This window comes from Amblyomma maculatum, chromosome 8 (genome assembly GCF_055883805.1).
Source record: "Amblyomma maculatum isolate TAMU_Amacu chromosome 8, ASM5588380v1, whole genome shotgun sequence".
NCBI lineage: Eukaryota > Metazoa > Arthropoda > Arachnida > Ixodida > Ixodidae > Amblyomma > Amblyomma maculatum.
This window is the reverse complement of record NC_139351.1, coordinates 72,391,777-72,409,791: the sequence shown is the minus strand read 5'-3', so window position 1 is coordinate 72,409,791 and position 18,015 is coordinate 72,391,777. Positions and strand designations below refer to the sequence as shown.

At 45.9% G+C, this 18,015-nt stretch overlaps 2 protein-coding genes across 5 annotated transcripts in view; one reads left to right on the top strand and one right to left on the bottom strand.

Moving 5' to 3' along the window:
* The window catches only part of LOC146181503 (rho GTPase-activating protein 39-like), a 38,926-nt gene extending 32,479 nt beyond the window's left edge, over nucleotides 1-6,447 (bottom strand). For all 3 annotated transcript variants that reach the window (XR_014700213.1, XM_084576559.1, XM_084576560.1), the window contains exons 1-2: nucleotides 6,334-6,447; nucleotides 2,596-2,697 (exon numbers count right to left, since the gene is read on the bottom strand). Coding sequence is in view for 2 of the 3 variants with exons in the window: in XM_084576559.1 (XP_084432685.1) it covers nucleotides 2,596-2,697; nucleotides 6,334-6,347 (116 nt within the window). In the remaining variant the exon portion in view is untranslated. The remainder of the gene's footprint in view (nucleotides 1-2,595; nucleotides 2,698-6,333) is intronic.
* A 17-nt stretch (nucleotides 6,448-6,464) lies between these two features.
* Nucleotides 6,465-17,543, top strand: LOC146181502 (glucose-induced degradation protein 8 homolog). Of its 2 annotated transcripts, none has more exons than XM_084576561.1 (4): nucleotides 6,465-6,791; nucleotides 8,986-9,221; nucleotides 13,310-13,495; nucleotides 17,042-17,543. In XM_084576561.1, the coding sequence occupies exons 1-4, from the start codon at nucleotides 6,758-6,760 to the stop codon at nucleotides 17,318-17,320; spliced, it is 735 nt and encodes a 244-aa protein (XP_084432687.1). In that variant the 5' UTR covers nucleotides 6,465-6,757; the 3' UTR covers nucleotides 17,321-17,543. The 2 variants fall into 2 exon arrangements, with proteins under 2 accessions (XP_084432687.1, XP_084432688.1); XM_084576562.1 differs by having other exon boundaries at nucleotides 6,466-6,791; nucleotides 17,045-17,543.
* Nucleotides 17,544-18,015: the final 472 nt, after the last annotated feature.

Here is an 18,015-nt window from a genome sequence, read left to right as displayed (position 1 = left end):
TGAGCTTGTAGCAACCAACAGACTGGTCGAAACGTTCCACCGCCACCTCAAGGAAGCACTCACCGTCCGTAAGTCGGCCACGCAGTGGGTTCAGGGCCTGCCTACCATCTTATTGGGCATACACTGCACCTTCGAACACGGCCTCAACTGTTTCACGGCCGAGCTCGTTTACTTAACCTCCTTACTCCTCCTTACTGAATTCTTCGCCCCTCATCCGAGCGACTACATACAACTTCTTTGTGCAGTGTTCCACAGCTATCGACCAGAACCGCCGCACCCTGGACCGACTCATCAAACTTGCATCTCATCGGACCTCAAGAATGCTACCTATGTTTCTCTGCAGCACCACTGCTCTCTTCAGCCTTACTACTTAAGGTTGTTTCGTGTTCTGGACTGGCATCCCGCCTCGTATATCATAGATATCGATGGCTGAAGCCTGCTTATTATTTCCGCGACGATGCCTCTTTTTTCATGCCCGCTCATCTCTCTACCACTATCTCTCCACTTCCCGACACACTTATCACTCGTCGCTTTGCTCCTCGCTCGCCCTTTCTAGACAATGAGAGTAGCGCAAAAGAAGAAGGGAAGAGTACTGTGTGCTGGGAAAGCTCAGCTCTAGTGTTGGTACTTGGAGGCAGGAAGAATAGACCCTTTCGTTCAGTCAACATTTGACTGGTCCGTGTCCTGTTTCCTGATGGCGCTCTACAAACTCAAAACACGTTTTAAACTTTCACTTTGCTCCCCAATTTTCCAGCACATTTTTATACCCTGGTGTTTTGCAGATGGTTTATAGTTTTCCTCCTTTTACATGTAACCAAGAATTGTTTTAAAATCCAAGTCTCTGCAACTACATGCTCGGTGCAACTATTCAGTTACTAAGCATACATGTCACATCCCCACAGAAACACTGGACCACATCAATGAAAGTGCTTTCCTCATAAAAAAATGTGTACTGAAACATATGTAAAAGATAGTGAGCATAGTCTGGAGACAGTATACGCGAGACCCTAGAAACTAATGAACAATCCATAAAAATGCCATTGTTCGTTAGTATTTCACATCACACTTCACACTATTGTCCCTGTGACCCTGTCAGTTACAGTTGCTCTGTTATTCAATATAAACCAATCTCTCTTCTTTCTGCAGCCTTCTTATGAACATTCATTTTACAAGGAAAATACAAAACACTGACAGTAAATGCAGGGCAGTGGTCAACAGAGAGAGCATATTAATTAAGAGCAACAGAAAGATATACTCCAAGAGTGTACAGCAATTATTGGAAAATAATTAGAAACAAATATGTGCTACATCTTTATAACAAACTGTCAAAATGATAGTGCTTTTTGCAAAACCTTGAAGGCTCTAAATTGATAAGAAAATAATTCATAATGGTATTCCAAATTCAGTTTCCGCTTTTGTATTTATGTCCCTCCTGTGTTCACTGATAGCATTGTAAAAGTGCTTTGTTTTGCTTGTTATTGCTGCTCTTGCTTTTTGTATCCAAAAGTTTGTTTCACATCAGTGTTGGCTCCTATTCTGATTACTTCTTTGTGCAACACTTTTTGGACTGTGATGTCCCTACTGGGTCCTGCCTGTCTACCCACCGACAAGCAATGTATGCTCAGGTGTGGTAAAAAATTTAACCATTAAAAATAAAGGGCTATAAAAAAGGATTATTATTATTATTATTATTGCAGTTGTTGTATTCCATAATTTCATAGTTATAATTCCAAGCAGTTTACAATATGCTTCTTTTTTTCATGACATCAGGCATGGAATGAAATAGCGTGCCTACATTATTAAGAAGACAGACCTGCATAATAAAAACCATAAAAAAGGAATTTTTCAGTATATGTTTCAGTTTTAATTCACAAATCTGGCTTAAGGCTTAAAAGTATAAACACAGGCTGGCATCAACACTTCAAACTTCAAATGAATCAAGCAACTTTGTGCGGCACAGAGAAATTCAAATTAACCCCAGTTGACTGCGGTTTCTCACTACGTGATGGAATGAGAGGAACAGTGAGGGGGGGGCAGGTCAGAAGGCATAACAAAAGAGGCGCCACCTTTTGTTTCATCTTCTCTCCTGTACCTACTCTCATTTTGAGGTTTAAGCACATTTTTCATTTGCATCCAGATGTCTACCACATACTGAACAGTATAGCCTACTTTAAAGCATTACTGCCTCCCATGTAGCTTCCTTAGCGACATCAATGTTGCTTTGCCCAAAGGGTATTTGTGGCCGTACACAAAATTGTGAACCATATGCATTCTTCAAATAAGCAAAAGAAGTAAAGAAGTTAACTTTTATATGCACTGCTGCTGTGCTGCACACAAGAGAAAGCCCAAGATAATGGCAATGTGAAGCATGTTTCATGCTGTTGATTGTGTTCACTTCTCTGTGTATGCTAGCAGCATTTAACAAATTCAAATAACCAACTGTACCTCATTGCCGCAGTGTCTGAAATGAACCACCACCAAGTGGGTCACATTCTTACTCCGCAAGAAAATGTAAATGCGGATTAGCAAGCAGCTTAAACTCCCTCATTCCCAGCAGCTACTGCTCCAGCCATAAGAAGTATTCCACCCACTCACATTTTGACGCCAATGGGTGGATCCCAGACGCACTCGCCAGTTGTCAGATTGGCGTACATGTGTTCCTTGGTGCGGGGCTCGATAATCTCCACCCATTCCACCCTGCACGGACACGAACAGAGAAGACGAATAAGTCAACACACTCCCCTTCAACTAATGGATAGAAGTAGAAGCAGGCACAAAATGCTTCAACCCAACTCCACAGAGAGCTGCACAGGAATATGCGGTTAAAGGAAAATTCTCCCAGTCTAAAAACAAGAGGCCATTTGAATATAGAGTGCAAAGAGTGTAAAAGATAGAGTGTAGAGAGAGGGAGAGAGAGTGTAAAGAGTGTAAAAAGAGAGTAGCAAGACATATCTGTGCTAAAATGTGGTGCCCTTAGAATCGTGTCATGTAAGTGTTGCTAAGGCGTGCTATTGAAACAGGTCTCGTACACAAATAGCAACCAAACTCAAGTGAAAATGCTTCAATGAAGGTGGTACGTGCAGACGTTGCAAAGGCTAACACCAGCTAGCAGAGGCATTTGAAAATTTTCGGCCTGTCACTTGTGAAATGATACAGGAGGTCCCATATCAGGATGCACAGATCATGGCGCAATGTCAAATGAGCACCACAGCCGACTATTTTGCCCACAGTCTTGACTGCACGAAGCTGTGCATAAATCAAGCGGCACTCAAGTAAACCACCTCCGTAACTATTTCTCAATCCTCTCTTCCCTTCTGGCAGTGACAAGCTTTGCCAATCTGACCCATTCACACTTGTGTGTGCCAATGATACAAAATAGTTTACAGCCCAGCTATACCAAATGGCACAATTTAAATAAATAAATGAAGATTTACAGACAACTTGAACAATGTAGGGGGCAAAACTAATGCTGTCTTTCCCACACACTTGCATGGAAGCCATGTAAAGAAAAGGAATGCATTACAGATTGCCAACCATGCACACACCTCATAGCCACTAAAAATGGAATCAAGATAATCAATAATTAATACTTCAATGCGATACTGCGTTAAAATGAGCATGTAAAATCAAGGTGACAAAAAAATTAGACAAATCCATTATTAAGATATCAAACATCAATGGCAATAATGATGGAATTTTCTTTCATGTCTCACCTATTCAACACCATGTGTGGAATCAAGATGACAGAAAATTAGTCATGTAAGGAGTTATCAATTATTATGATATAAAACACCAACAGCAATAAAGGTGAAACACTCTTTCCGATCTCAATTATTCAGCACCACGGTTACTGCTTATGTGCCCTCAAAAGAATTCAGCTACTTCTCACGTCCCTGAGCTTTCATTCACTGAGAAACCAGATGTGCATGGTTAGCTGACTGTCAGCATGCCATCTTCCATCAAAACTATGCTCTAAACTATTCAGTGACCTTTTTTCATGCCCATACTGTTTACAGCTTCAAACACAAAGCTATAATGTGCTACTATGACAAAAGCTAATCATGCCGTCAGTACCAATCTTCGTCAGCGAGCAAAGCTAATGGGTAAGGACAAAGGGAGAAGCCCACACTGACCAGGAGAATACAAACACACTCCACCAGAAAAGGCTGGGCAGTCAGATTTCCTGCCTCGTACTCTGCTGTCATAGAAGAGCAACCAACAAATTATGGAAGCTTCAATGGGTCGATCTGCTGTAAGGCTTCCCATATTGGGTTCCACGAGATTGAAAGGCTTCCACGCACTGCCGCTACTGGGTTACACAATCCCCTCCAGTCATCACATGCCCTGCAGTCAACACTGGACCAGTGCCAGGCACACCGTAAACTACTCAGCGACACTGACTCACTGCTTGCAAGCACAATAACGTGCCCCTCGCATGAGTAGTTTCAAGTTGTGGTTATTTAGCAGCACAGCAAATGTATCACATTTAACGGCAACCAAAGGAGTTTGCCAAATGTCACTTAGCCTCGAAACATAGAGCATGTCATCAATAAAATTTTAAAAATTTAATTTCGCTTAGCCTTGGTACAGCTAGGTAGCCCCATTCCTGCCACTTCCACAGACACAATGAATGCGCATTTCAATGCTTTCTGGTTGTGTGGAAACATGCCTCCGCATTTTGAGCGACCCCTGCTTATGTGTACTTTTTGTGCAGTAGTCCATAAGCACAAATGTGGACTAATTAACAATCAAACTCTGCAGCTGCTCAGTTTTGGTGAAGAGTGTAATGAATCAGCTACTCTTATAGAGACTTCAGTGTCACCGTTTTTTGCTCATCACCATGACACTAGACCTCAGCAAATCTGGACAGAGCTATTATGGCCACGACAATCAACACTTGTTCGACACGAGTGAAAAAGCCTTGACAAGCATCGAGCATACCCTTGTATTGCACTGGATGAAGACTTTCTGTGCATTAAAAATGTAGTAACATAGTTGGAAATTGCAGTCATGCATTTTTTTTCCTAGTGCATTTATTAACTACTGCTATCATGTCAAGTTTGGCTGTAGTAGGATGTGCGTTAGCCACATTAGCCAGATGGGATTAACAATGCCCTAATTTTCATGTGAAGCACCGCAGTGTAGCTTCCCATGATGGGGGGAGCAACGTGTAAAATGAATGTGCTGTTGCACATTAGGCTGCACTGCTGGGAAAAAAGTGGGTCACCACTGCATTTACCTCGATCAACATTTTAAAGATCCAGATCTACCAAAATCTCATGCTTGTGGAGAGCCCTCCATTAAATAAAAGGAGCATACGCTATCCAAATGGCCCTTTAGTTCGGCGTGTAGTTGTATATTCACTCACATGCATACTCGCGCACTGCTTTACTTCAAGCCTTCCGAAAAGGCACCACAAGAAGGCAAGTGCGAAAGGTTGGTCTCAAGGGGCGAACGCATGACTTCGGAATCCACAGTCAATCTTGAAGATAGGTAAGTGACGAATAAGATATCTAAAATTCGCCAGAACTCTGCATTCACATGCGGATATAGTTGCAAACGAAACTGCACTCGTCTGGCCGGACGTCGAATCACGGCGTACTGTGTGTATCACTCTCACGACTCCTTTGCGAAGTCTACAACTCTACAATGCGAGGGGACCCGAACAAGCGTGCCCTCTGGCCCGGGCCGCGCGTTCGACGCTCCGAAAGAACCGTCGCCGAAACGAAGCAACGCAACGATCTAGGCGTCCCGTTGTGGCACGCTTTTTCATTCTAAAGCAACGACAGCTCATGGGGCAAGTTGGTTGTCAGAGCACGTCTCCTTACAAGCGCAATGAGTGAGGCACACTCCGAACATAAAGTAAACAACAAGTGCAACGCGGAGAGCAGAAACACGAACGAGCCCCCCGTGGTGGCTCGCATATTGGCACGGAAACCTCTGTCGACGTTTGCCGCCGTGATCGAAGCGATCCAAGCACAAGGACGACCAACGGGACAGTTTCTCACGCTCACTGCCGGTCCAATTCAAGGCACCGCGCCCAGCTGGCGTGGAGTGCCTTTCGGGTCCGTCGAAACGGGACCGCGGCGGCCGCCGCCGCCCAAACCGCTAGATAGCGTCGTGGACACGGCGCGGGCGAACAACGCTGACTTTCTCCCAGCTCCTACCAGTCACCGCGTTTTCCTTCGGGAGAGCGAAGTGATGATCAGCGATCTGCATCTATTCCGCTCTTTCCGCGATCTCCAGGCGAAGCGCCGATCAAATGCTCTACAAACCCGGAAGACGAAGCGAGAACGATGCGCTGGACGCACGGGCGCAAAGGCGCAGGCTTACTTTTCGCTGGCCATGGCGAAACGAAGACCACGGCAGCCCGCCGAGCGTTAAGCTTTGACGAAATGGTCTGCAGACATGTCGCAGCAGCACACCGTAACCGCCATCTTGCTCTCGCCAAAGGAGTGTGGAATTCTGGGACAGGTGCTGCTGCTGTTTGTGTGCTTTTCTTGCAAGTGCGGTTTGTGTGTTGGTCGCGCAGTCCGTGTATTTTGCCTGTAATTGTGGTTGAACGGCAGCTTTTCTTTTGGATGTACTGCTATGGTGTCTGTGAAGGTGGCTGAGTGTTGTGCGAGTTACCTACATCGCGTTGTGTAACTTTGAGGGGCTGGAGCCAACGGAACTGAACGCAGCGGATCGACTGTCGCACAACTTTTCGCACAGCGTCAAGCAGCTGAACCAGCTGAGCTGTAACAGGGCTGTAACCATGAGTCAAAGCACAGCGCCTCTTAGCAAATCGAGTAAGTTTCTGTAAATGTGAACCGAACATGCGATGCCTCCCGCATTCGTCGTCCACAGCTGAGTGCACATCATGTTGGTCGTGATGAGCAAGCAGTCCTAAAGCCGCCCAAAATGAACGTGTCCGTAAGCAATTTCGTTGCGCACACACACTTTATGTAGTAGAACCGGCTGTGTTCAAGCTCTTCTTAGCTGTGCTGGGTTTCCGTTACAACTGCGACTTAAACTTTTGCTTCCAGCCCCGTTTGTAGATTGCACGGGCTATCGCTGGGTCGCCTACTCGAAGCTTCGAGTTACGGGACCTTGGTAAATTTAGCTCCCGTGCTAGCTCAAACGGACTCTGAACGCTTGGTTAGGGTCTTGGACGTCGTCACTAATGGTAGCGTCGGTACTCTGTGGAAACATTATGAAGCGGTGTTGTATGTCTTCACTCCTTTTTTTCATTTTTCTGACCTTGCTTGGCCCGGCCTTTCAGAATAGACTCAGTAGCTCAGAACCGCCGAAAAAATATTGCAGGGTGTTCCCATAATAGCGAAATTCGCGATATAGCTAGCCACGTCTGCGAGATATTTTCTTGCTGCAATATTTTTTTCTTACTCTTCTGAAAAGCGGATTCAGTTAGTTGCTTTATTTTCTGTCCATAACCAGCTACTATGCGTGGTAATTTCAAAATCCGTTCGGTTTTACCTTTATAAATAAAGTTTCCGGTTGAATCAAAAGTAGCAGGAGGGCAGGGTGCATAGTAGAGGCTCACATACAAACAGCTTTAGTACAAGTCTGAGCATATGTGAATACACGGTCGTTTACATACCAGTCAGGATGCCACAACTCTTTTCGGGCCCCGCTGCGGTGGCTTATGGGTTAGGGCTCTTGAACGCTCACATGAACGCTGAACCGAAGGATGTGGGATTGAATCCCAGCCGCGGCGGCCGCTTTTCGATGGAGGTGAAAAACAAGGCGGCCGGGTACTGTGCGATGTCAGTACATGTTAAAGAACCCTAGGTGGTCGAAATTTCCGGACCTCTCCACCACGGCGTTTCTCATAGCCGAAGTCGCTTTGGATCGTTAAACCGAACAACTCTTGTCAGGTACTTCTGAACTAAGTGGCAATGCGCTCGTCTTAGCCCAAGGCCCTCCAGCGAATGGCTTCGACTGGATGTCCTGACATCTCAGTTAATCTGATCTGCTCAATATGTGGCAGTCCCCTTAGCTAGCATGTCCCCACAATATCATGCCAGCAGGTTTAATGGTACTAACCATTATGTCATGATACCCGGTCGACACATTTGACTGGAGGGCCTCTTTTGAGAGGTGTGTTGCCACTTCGTTCCCGAGTTCTATGTGGTTATAATATATCAGAAGTCACTAAAAGGTGACATTACCCTCCTCCCCCTAAATTTAATTTAGTCCCATCACCGCATGGGATCACATTCGTCACATCAGGTTACAAGGCTACCCAGCACTCGGCTGACAGGTTCATTGTGTATCTTTCTCAGCTGGATAGCGTGCTGGCTAATAGCATAATTACTACGACTGGCTTTTTACAATCATGTGCCATTTTAGTAGTGATGCTCTTTACCCTTGAGAGGGTGTGTTGTGCATCGTTCATTATAAAAAAAAAAAATCATTCAAATCGATACTGAACAGGACACGTTAGCTGTCTGGAAAGAAGCATTTTCTTACAGAGTAGAACACAAATGTCACAATCTGTTTAAAGCATTAAATTAAGCACCAAGTCTTTCTGTAGACTTGTGATATTTAGAAAAGAAACAGCTGCGAGAATATAATAGAGGGTTTGTATCATGTGGCAAGGTTCACTACTGGAGATGTCCTTGGTAGCAAAAAATTTAGAAATAAGTTCAAAAAGGTTTTTCCTTTCCTACCTTGTTACCTGGTTGCCCAGTATTGTTATAAGTGGATAGAGCAGATGTGTCCTCTTATACCCTAGGACATTTCAGCAACTGACTTGTGGGACAACACCAAAATACATTTTTCTTCTGCAGCAACAATAAAATTTTGCTGTTAATACATAAAAGCACTTTCAGCTAGAGTGCACTCAAACAAGCTACAAACAACTGTGTGGTATGGAATTACTTTGTCTGTGTTTCTCTGGTTGAGGTGTGATTGTTGGGACCGAATGACTGCAGCTACTCTCGCTGCACTAGCAGTGACTACATACGAGGCACGTACACGCAGGGTCTGGTGACAAGACGGGTCCAAACGCAGAGGAGACATGCCGTGCCGAGTGGCTGGAGAGGCTTGACAAGGTTCACTTGCATCGTGGTGACCTGAACCGGATCATCATGGACTACCTGGTCACTGAGGGCTTCAAGGAAGCTGCCGACAAGTTTCGGCTTGAAGCTGGCGTGGTCCCACCCGTGCCACTAGACACGCTCGATGAACGTATCCGCATCCGTGACTGTCTTCAAGAGGTAACGTCTCTGTTATATCTGTGCAGTGGACTACAAAGTTATTCTTCTGGCTTTTCATATAGGTTTAGTAGCTATGTGCCTTAGACATAGTGTGTGTTAAATGTTTGCATTCACGAGGATTCACAAAGTTTGCAGTTGATGTGGTCACAAAATATCCTGCAAATTTCGGAGGGTGAATGGTGGCTGTAGGGGGTAGTGCGACGGCCGGCGTTGAGGAGCTGCTTAGAGTAGCGATGACGATGACAGATGGCGCTACAGGACGCAGGTGTGTTAGCGTCGGCGGTGGCAGCGTGTTTCGCACTGATGCGGGCAGGGTTTTGTGCTTTCGCTTAGCCCGTTTGCTTTCTGTCAGCTAAATCATGTTCCTGTGTTCTGCATGTACAGTTACCTTTTAACGCTACAACGTTAAAGGCCCCGTTGATAGAAAACGGCGTCATCCCACTGCCTGTACACATTACAAGCGAATGTGTTTCATCAACGACCACTTGCATCTTGGCTGATGACGTGGCAACGCACTCCGAGTACAGTTTGCCTCGCACAAAAGCAGAGCAAAGTATGAAGCCCATCTGGTTGCTTTGCCAGTAAAACTTGATCAGCCGCAGCAGCACATGTACGGTTTCCTCTCCATCCTGCTCACAAACAGCGAAGCAAACAGTGTCAGGTCGTCAAGCGAAGCTTGTTCCAGCAGCTGACATGGAAGTTAAGATTTTCATAAAAATACTGTATCTCTGCTTCTTACAAATTGTCGTCCCGTGCAGCTGGAACGGCTGCGATAGAAACGCCAGCGTCATGCTGGCTTGGCATATGCGCGGCTGCTGTGTGCACTTTCCTTCGTTTTGATGGGGGTGCTTTTTGTTCACAGAAGTTTCTCTTTTTGCATTTGGTCGGGGTTTCTTTGTAAAATACTTGGGCGCATCCGGAAATACCATGAGAGCAGCGTCGTCTTTCAGGTGGGGCCGATCGCGTCAAATTTCAACCACCCTTCCGCAGATCACATGCTTAAAAGTCCTCTATAAACTTCTTCTTGAAGTGGCGCTCACATACTACACAATCTGAAGCGAGCTCCTTGTCGGCTCTCTTTATATTTTGAGCCCACAGTTCTCGCCGCGCTGCTTCCATCGGGGCTCGAAAAAGGAAAGCCTTCAGTGAACGAGATCAGTATCCACTTTTGCATCCCGGTACAAAGCACGTTCGTGCTTTCGAAGCCATGACAAGCTCTTCGCATATACTACATCACTGCAATAAATAAAAATTCCAGCACCACAGAAACGCGAGAACAAGATCCATCGTTAATAAAAAACAGCGCGAACAGGAAGACACAAGACAAGGTAAAAAGAAGCTACAGGACAAGTGCTGACTCACAACTCAGCCTCAGCCTTTAATCCAAGGCCCAGAAAAAACAAATGTGACGAAAACAAAGCTTTCGCGTAAATCATTCCTGGGTTCATCTGCTAAACAAAAAGTCACTAAAAAAAGAAACCTCTAGAGCAGTCTGATGCACTTGATGTCTCTTGAAATAAAATATGCTTCAACCAGTTCTCTCGCCAACTTTTCTTTGTGCCGATACAAAATTCTAACCTGGTCAAATAGGCGAAAGCTTCGTTTTTGTCGCTTTTGTGTTTGTCTGGGCCTTGGATTAAAAGCTGAGGCTGAGTTGTGAGTCAGCGCTTGTCCTATAGCTTCCTTTTATCTTGTCTTGTGTCTTCCTGTTCGCGCCGTTTTTTATTAAAAATGGATGTTTACTAACTCGCCCAGCAGAGTATCTTAGCGAGAACAAGAGACACGGAGTGAAACACAACGCATGTGGGCGTCGAAGGCAACTGTGCCAGGCTGACCTGGCGGCCTGGCCGCACATCATCTGTGGCCATCCGTGGCACACCAGCCGCACTGCAGCGTCTCTAGAGGCTCCGCGAATTTTAATCGCGGTTTCGCACTCTCCTGAGCAAGGCACGCATACCCTCGTCCGTCACACTACCCCCTACAGCCACCATACTGTGGATCACCGTTGCTTCTCGGTGCGGGAAAACCAGAAAGGAAATGCTTTTTTTTTTTCCGCTTTGCCTCTTTCTTTCTCGGTTCCCTCTTTCCACTTTTCTTTCTTACACCGAGGCTTCATACACCTCTGCCAATGATGGACACTTTTTTGCAGCAACGGGTGCTCAGTGCAAGGACTTCAAAAAATTTGATGGCAGATCTATCAAGAAATGGCACCACTTGTCCAGCAATTAAAGCACTTTTTCGACCTATTGATCCAGGTGCCTGATTAGTGACACTGCGCTGTAGTATTGTCCATTTTATATTAGTTTACCTTTCTGTAACAGAACTGTGGTTAAAAAAAATATATATGGAAGGGAGGGGGGGTTACCCTTTTATCTAGAAAAGGGTAAGAAACAAGCTATGAAGCACATGTGTGTATCCTTTTCTGCGGTGTTGGCGTATACTGCCTCTTTTTCTAATACCTTCCGGCATAGCCAGAGAAGAGCCAAGTTTTACAAGATGACATTGACCTCAATATTCCTTGTCTCTTATCGTTTGCATTATTAACAATGTGAACCCAGAAGGGATAGGTTAAAGGGAGTGCAAGACACCTAAGGCCTCTCCTCCTTAGTAACCATCACCAGATGTTTGTCCTGTACATTCAGCGGATTGTAGGAAGTCAGGTTCAAGAAGAAAAACAATTACGAGTAACACAATCTACATGACACAATCTACATGACAATACAGAAACTTGGTTTAGATATGGTAAGAGCAGTAATTTTGGCAAACACACAGGAAACTTATAAGGAGCATGACCGAGTAAAAGTCTTTTGCACAAAGGTCATGTTTTGTATGTGCTGAGTTATACTGAATGCACCTGTACTCAGTGATTTGATTACAAGCAGATTCCGGGAGAGAGAAAAGCAACTTTATTGAGACACCAGTCGATGGACACCAGGAAAGAAGTTCATCTCCCTTATCGGCCGGAATCCCTTGGGACATAGCAGCAGCAAGGGCTTGAAGGATTATGTCCTGCTCGACGTTACGGTCTGGGCTGCATAGCAAAGCCTACCAGGACTCTAGAGTATGTGAGCTATGTTACTGAGTCAGACATGTCCACTCCATGTGGATCAAGGTTGCTGCCTCGTGAAAAAGTTTGCGCTTTGACCTAAAAACTTGAGGATGCTATTTGCTGTGGAGTACTGTCTTGGGAAAAAACTCAGTCTGTAATTTCCTCCTTCCACATAACCTCCTCTTTCTTATTTAGCGTTCTGTCCAGCAGCGGATAAATTTGTTGATTCAATCTGCAGTAGTGTGATTTCCTGGTGTGCACGCATATCCTATCCTCTAGGCTGTTTACAACTTTGGTATTGTGGAAGGGTCGAGCGGTCGACCGGTGAGCGAGACCTTGGGCGACCGAATGAGCTTCCTCATTTCCTCCAAGTCCTTGGTGAGCTGGTGCCCAAACGACCAAAACTAGTTCTGTGGATTCTGTCTTCCCTTTGTTTAATATATGGATGGCCGTCTTCATCTCCCTCCCCGATTCGTAATTTCTTGCAGCATTTTTGAGTCGCTGATGACCACCTTGATCCGACCTTGCCTGACTGCCAAGGCTATGGCCATTACCTCAGTTTCTACTGTCTCGACGTCACGGACTGTGCAGCACGCCACCAGGGTTCTGTCTTCCCTAACCATCATGCCTGCGTGTGCTGGTTTGCTCTCTTATACTGCAGCGCGCATATATAGGACTTTCTGTTGACCTGTATACCTCGCTTGAAATGCCTCTGCCTTGTCTTTATGTCTCCCTTCGTGAAAGGCAAGGTGCATGTTTCAGGGTAGCAGAGGGATTTTAATCTTGACCTTTATTTGACGCGGCATATGTTTTGAGCGCACCTGCTCCTGCTTAAGCTCACAGCCCAACCTCTAAAATTTTCTTCCCCATCTTAGATCTGAGTAGTCTTTGATGCTGAATGGTAACAGCAGCCTCAATCAATTCTGTGAGAGTGTTTGAGACCCCTAGCTTCATAAGTCTGTCATGAAATTTTTCCCAATTGTCCTCTTGGCCAGCTACGCCTTGCGCTTTGGTGAAGTGAAGGGCTCCTTGCATGTAGGGCCGTGTGCTGGAAGCGGTGTCCCTGCTCAACGGTCTGCGGCCCGAGCTGCTGGACAACGACCGGTGCCTGCTGTTCCACCTGCGGCAGCAGCACCTTATTGAGCTCATCCGCGAGGGCCGCACTGAGGAGGCGCTCGCCTATGCACAGGACCACCTCAGCGAGTGCGGCGAGGAGAACCCCCAGGTGTGGAACCCTTCTTGTGGTGCCTTTTCTTGTGCTCATGGAGGTATTTGTAAGCCCTTGAAAAACTGAACGGACAAATGATATGCTATCAAGCCGTTCTCCAAGAAACTCCAAATGAATGCAAATTAAAGTAGCGTGACTCTGTCAGTACTCTGTAAGACTAGGGCTGTGGGTCCCGTATGGTCGAAATGCGGGGCCTTCTTGTAATGAACTTCTAACTGCTTCAGTCTGCTCCTCATTTTAAAAACAATGGAGAACTTTTGCCACATTTTGTCAATGCTTTATACTTGGCCAGGTACTGCTAAAGACAGAAGTGTCCAGGACACAGCTACACAGGTGGGAGCAGCTCTTCACCACGTGATCGCAACTTGCCAATAAGTGAAACGCAGCAGCAAAGAGAGAACAGCTGCGATGTGTCCAAAGTTTCAATGACTTTGTGAATATAGTCTATTCCTGATCACTATATTAGTAGCTGCTCAGACATTCTGCCAGAAAATCCTAGTTGGTATACAAACTTTGTCAATAGTTGTCTGTGCACCTCATTCACCAGCTACATTTTTCAGAATGGGCAGTCTGGATAATATGTTTTCCTTGCTAGTATGCATTCTTGTGTATTGAAGGCCATAGCACACCCCTTGGTATGCTTGCTATGTGTCACGGAACCCCTTTTAGCACACTCCTCATTATAAACTTTATAGACACATGTGCCTGAGCTTCACACAGAGGAAGACGACAGTGAGGACAATACACATGCATTGAAAAAACACTGGGTGGTGATACGTTCCACGGTCTTAAGCTGTATTTAGTCGAACCTCGATATAACGAATCTCAGTGTAGCGAAATTAGCGATGTAACGGATTTTCTAAAATTTCCCAATCTCTGCCCCATTTAAAACTATGTATTCTTCTTCATAATATAACAAAGTAATTTTATGCCGCACATTCGATTTAACGAAGTCCTCGCAGGCCCCGCCAGGGTTGCGCAGGGGTTAGGGAGCTCGACTACTGTGCCCAAGGATGCGGGCCGGCCTCGGCGGCCGACTGAGCCAAAAAGCCATGCGCCCGTGTGCTGTGCGATGTCAGTGCACATTAAAAAACTCCAGGTGGTCAAAATTTCCCGAATATTTCACTGCAGCGTTGCTCATAGTCTGAGCTGCTTCGGGACGTTGGGCGTTAAACCCCACTAACCAAACCAAAGTTCTTGCATATTGCATGTATCTACGAGCAACCAACTTGACAATTGAATGAGAGCTAGAACTTCAGTCCAGACACATCGCATCTTACGCGTGCTTTTTTGTCAGTGGAGGCGAAAAGCAAGGCGCCCGTGTGCTGTGCGATGGCAGTGCACGTTAAAGAACCCCAGGTGGTCTAAATTTCCGGTGTCCTCCACTATGGCGTCTCTCATAGTCTGAGTCGCTTTGCGACGTTAAACCCCACAAACCAAACCAAACCTTTTACGCACCAATTTTGCCGGCAGCAATCTGCGAGCGAAACAAAATGATGTTGACGGGGGCATACCGCCACGCTGCTGTGTGCATACAAAGCCCGCGGTACGGAAGTCTTAGAACGCATCATGCTATAATGTTACTGGCAAGTCAGAACAGCAAAGTGCTGACCGGAAGTACCATATTTACACGTGTAATGAACCCACTTTCTTTCTTTTTCAAGAAAAATAGAGTTTGAGGGGAAGGTTTAATATGTGGAAAAAGTTGATCTTTTTTTTTTTTTTTTTACGAGTCGGCTATCCTTCCAGCCATCATCAAAGAAGGCACGTGGTCACCCGCAATTATTACTCCGGCTTTTAGCCTTTTAGCATCGTTCCACTTCAAAGGCGTTTGCTGCTATCACGCGGTTCAGTGATTTTGTGGTAGCGGACGCCGCTCATCCCATTCGCTGCATGATCACTCTTTTCAAGGCCGCTGGCACTCTGCCAAGCTCGCTGCCCCCCCCCCCCTCACTTCACTACTAGAGCTAATGCCAAGAGACATACCGGTGATGTTCTCGCTGCTCAGCATCTTGGCGCGCTGCCAAAAAATACACTATGGACTGGGACGATGTGAAGGGTAGCGCTAACGACTTTTTTTTTTAAGTTCTCAGCAGCAAAACTGGGAGGTGGGCTCTATACGGTACGCGTACGTGAGGCCTGAGCAAAAGATTGCTGCACCCACGGTAGCTGTGCCTGCTTGGGCGGTGCGAACATACGCCTAATCTAGTCTATAATATGAAAGCGTTCCAGCTGATCTAGGGACTCTTGTCTCTGTTTGCAAACATTGGATGATGATGATACTAGTGGCCACATCTGGAGGCGGCTTTGAGTACTAGGCACTGTGCTCGCTCTTTGCAAATACGGAGAAAAATTATGTGTTCGCTCACTAACACTCATTATGCTCCTGATATACAAAAGAACATCTGGTGCCCTTGTAAGAGCTATTATTGCTTGAATTTTTTGCTTATTTTCTGAATCATACTTAAAAGTTCCTATCTATTAGCTGTGTTCCACGAACCTTTTACTTTAACTGGGCAGCGAAAACATTGGAACCCAGACGTAATGAAATTCGTGATTTAACGAAATTTTCCTTGGCAAGTAGGTCTTTGTTATATCGAGGTTCGACTTTACTAGGTTTAAGCTGCGGGTTTAATACCCCTGTCACACGAGCAAAGTTAATGTCATTCGTATCGAATGACATTAGCATCTAATGTCATTATTCCCATGCTACACGAGAAAATTTAATGTCATTAGGTTCGAATGACATTCTTCATCGAATGAGTTTGGGGAACTCATTCGCATTCGATCGCGAACCGAATGTGTACTCTTGACGCCAGATACGCAGCAGAAACAAGTAACGCAACAACATATTCTGCGCACATTGAAATTTAAAAATTATATTTCTAAAGTTTTGTTTTAAAACCTGTTAATTTAGGTGTAAAATTATTAGCACTGCAGACTCTCGCGGAACGGCATTACTCTCGGTCACAGCAGTGGTCCAGTAATGGCAGCGACTCACGATCATTTTCGGCTCTGTGTTCCTTGGTAACCGCATCTCCACGTATGTTTGTCTCGGAACTATTTAAAGTTTTGACTGAGCGCCTCACAGTTTGGACGCCACTTGCATGCTCTACGTGTCTCCGTGCGTCTCCGCACTGTGTATCCGCGCTCCGCTGTGTTCAGCCATATTGTTTATTTACATATTTCGGATTTCTGGGTGACTCGATACTTGGCTTGGATTTTTATGGCTAAAGTGCTACAGCACAGCCAAAAGTAATGTTTTTCGCTTGAATTATCGTACAGAAATGTTTTGATCAGCTTTAAAATGTTACATAGTGATTTCAAACGCCTTTTATGCGCACTGATGCTCCTTCTGTGCAGCATTTTTTGTAGCTGATCGTAATCGCTACCATTTGCGAATGACATTGTATTTTACCGTGTAGCACCGAAAGAAACCGAATTACATTCGATTCGAATGACATTAAATCTGCTCGTGTGACAGAGGTATAAGACAGAACATAACCGTTCTTTCCTTCACGTGACTCCCACGTGCGTTGCAAGCAGGTGCTGTCTGAGCTGGAGCGGACGCTGGCACTGCTGGCTTTCGAGGAGCCCCAGTCGAGTCCCTTCGGGGATCTGCTGCACCCGTCGCAACGACAGAAGGTGGCCAGCGAGGTCAACGCAGCGCTCCTGGATGAGCAGAATCCACGGCCGCAGCTGTCAGTGCTGCTGCGTCTGCTGCTGTGGGCGCAGGAACAGCTGGAGCAGCTGCCACCGGGGGTGTCTCGGACACGGTTCCCCAAGGTCACCCAACTGGCCGACCCATTCCCCCAGCAGTAGGGTTCTTTACCCTAGCGGTTGGTGGCCGCCGCCGTGTGACCAAAGACAGTGAACATGAGTAAAAAGAGCCCCACTTTCTGTGTCAGCCCAGCACGTGTGTATAGGAACCGTGGCCGGTTGACCTCGGAACACACCTGTGCACCACACCCCCGGTGGTGGTGGCGGAAGGAGCCAGTGCTTTTGGAAAGAGAATAAAAGAACGAAGATTTTTGTGCACGAGGGATGTGCATGTGTGACAACCTTGCGGCTTTTCTTTGATCGGGCGGCCTAATGCCAAATCAGCCCAAACTGTGACAGAATGCTGGATTTGCAGTACGCCTGTGGGTTACATTCTGTCTTAAGTCTGTAGGTTTGGTCGAGCATACAGCTCAAGACTGTGGAAAGTGTTGCCGTCCACTGTGCATTGAAAATGCACACGTATTGCCATCATTCTTGTTACTACGGGGTGTAGTCAGTACAGCTACCACAGGACCGGGTTAATTGGAGTAATATGGGAGAGGCCTTTGCACTGCAGTGGGCATAGTCCGGCTGATGATGATGATAATGTAGTTTGTGTGCCTTTCACTTTAATTCAACATTGTTTGAAAGTCTTGATGTACCATATTGTCGCAAACATAAGCAACACCTCACAAAACATTTTGCCATTCGGTGAAGCTCGACACATATCGCTGACATTGAGGGCTAGTGTTGCTTCA

Excerpts from the sequence above, each read along its gene's own strand:
- LOC146181502 (XM_084576561.1), top strand. The coding sequence starts at position 6,758 with ATGAGTCAAAGCACAGCGCCTCTTAGCAAATCGA. Across the intron at positions 6,792-8,985 it reads AGCGCCTCTTAGCAAATCGA|GGTCTGGTGACAAGACGGGT; the intron begins GTAAGTTTCTGT and ends ACGTACACGCAG. Across the intron at positions 9,222-13,309 it reads TCCGTGACTGTCTTCAAGAG|GGCCGTGTGCTGGAAGCGGT; the intron begins GTAACGTCTCTG and ends CCTTGCATGTAG.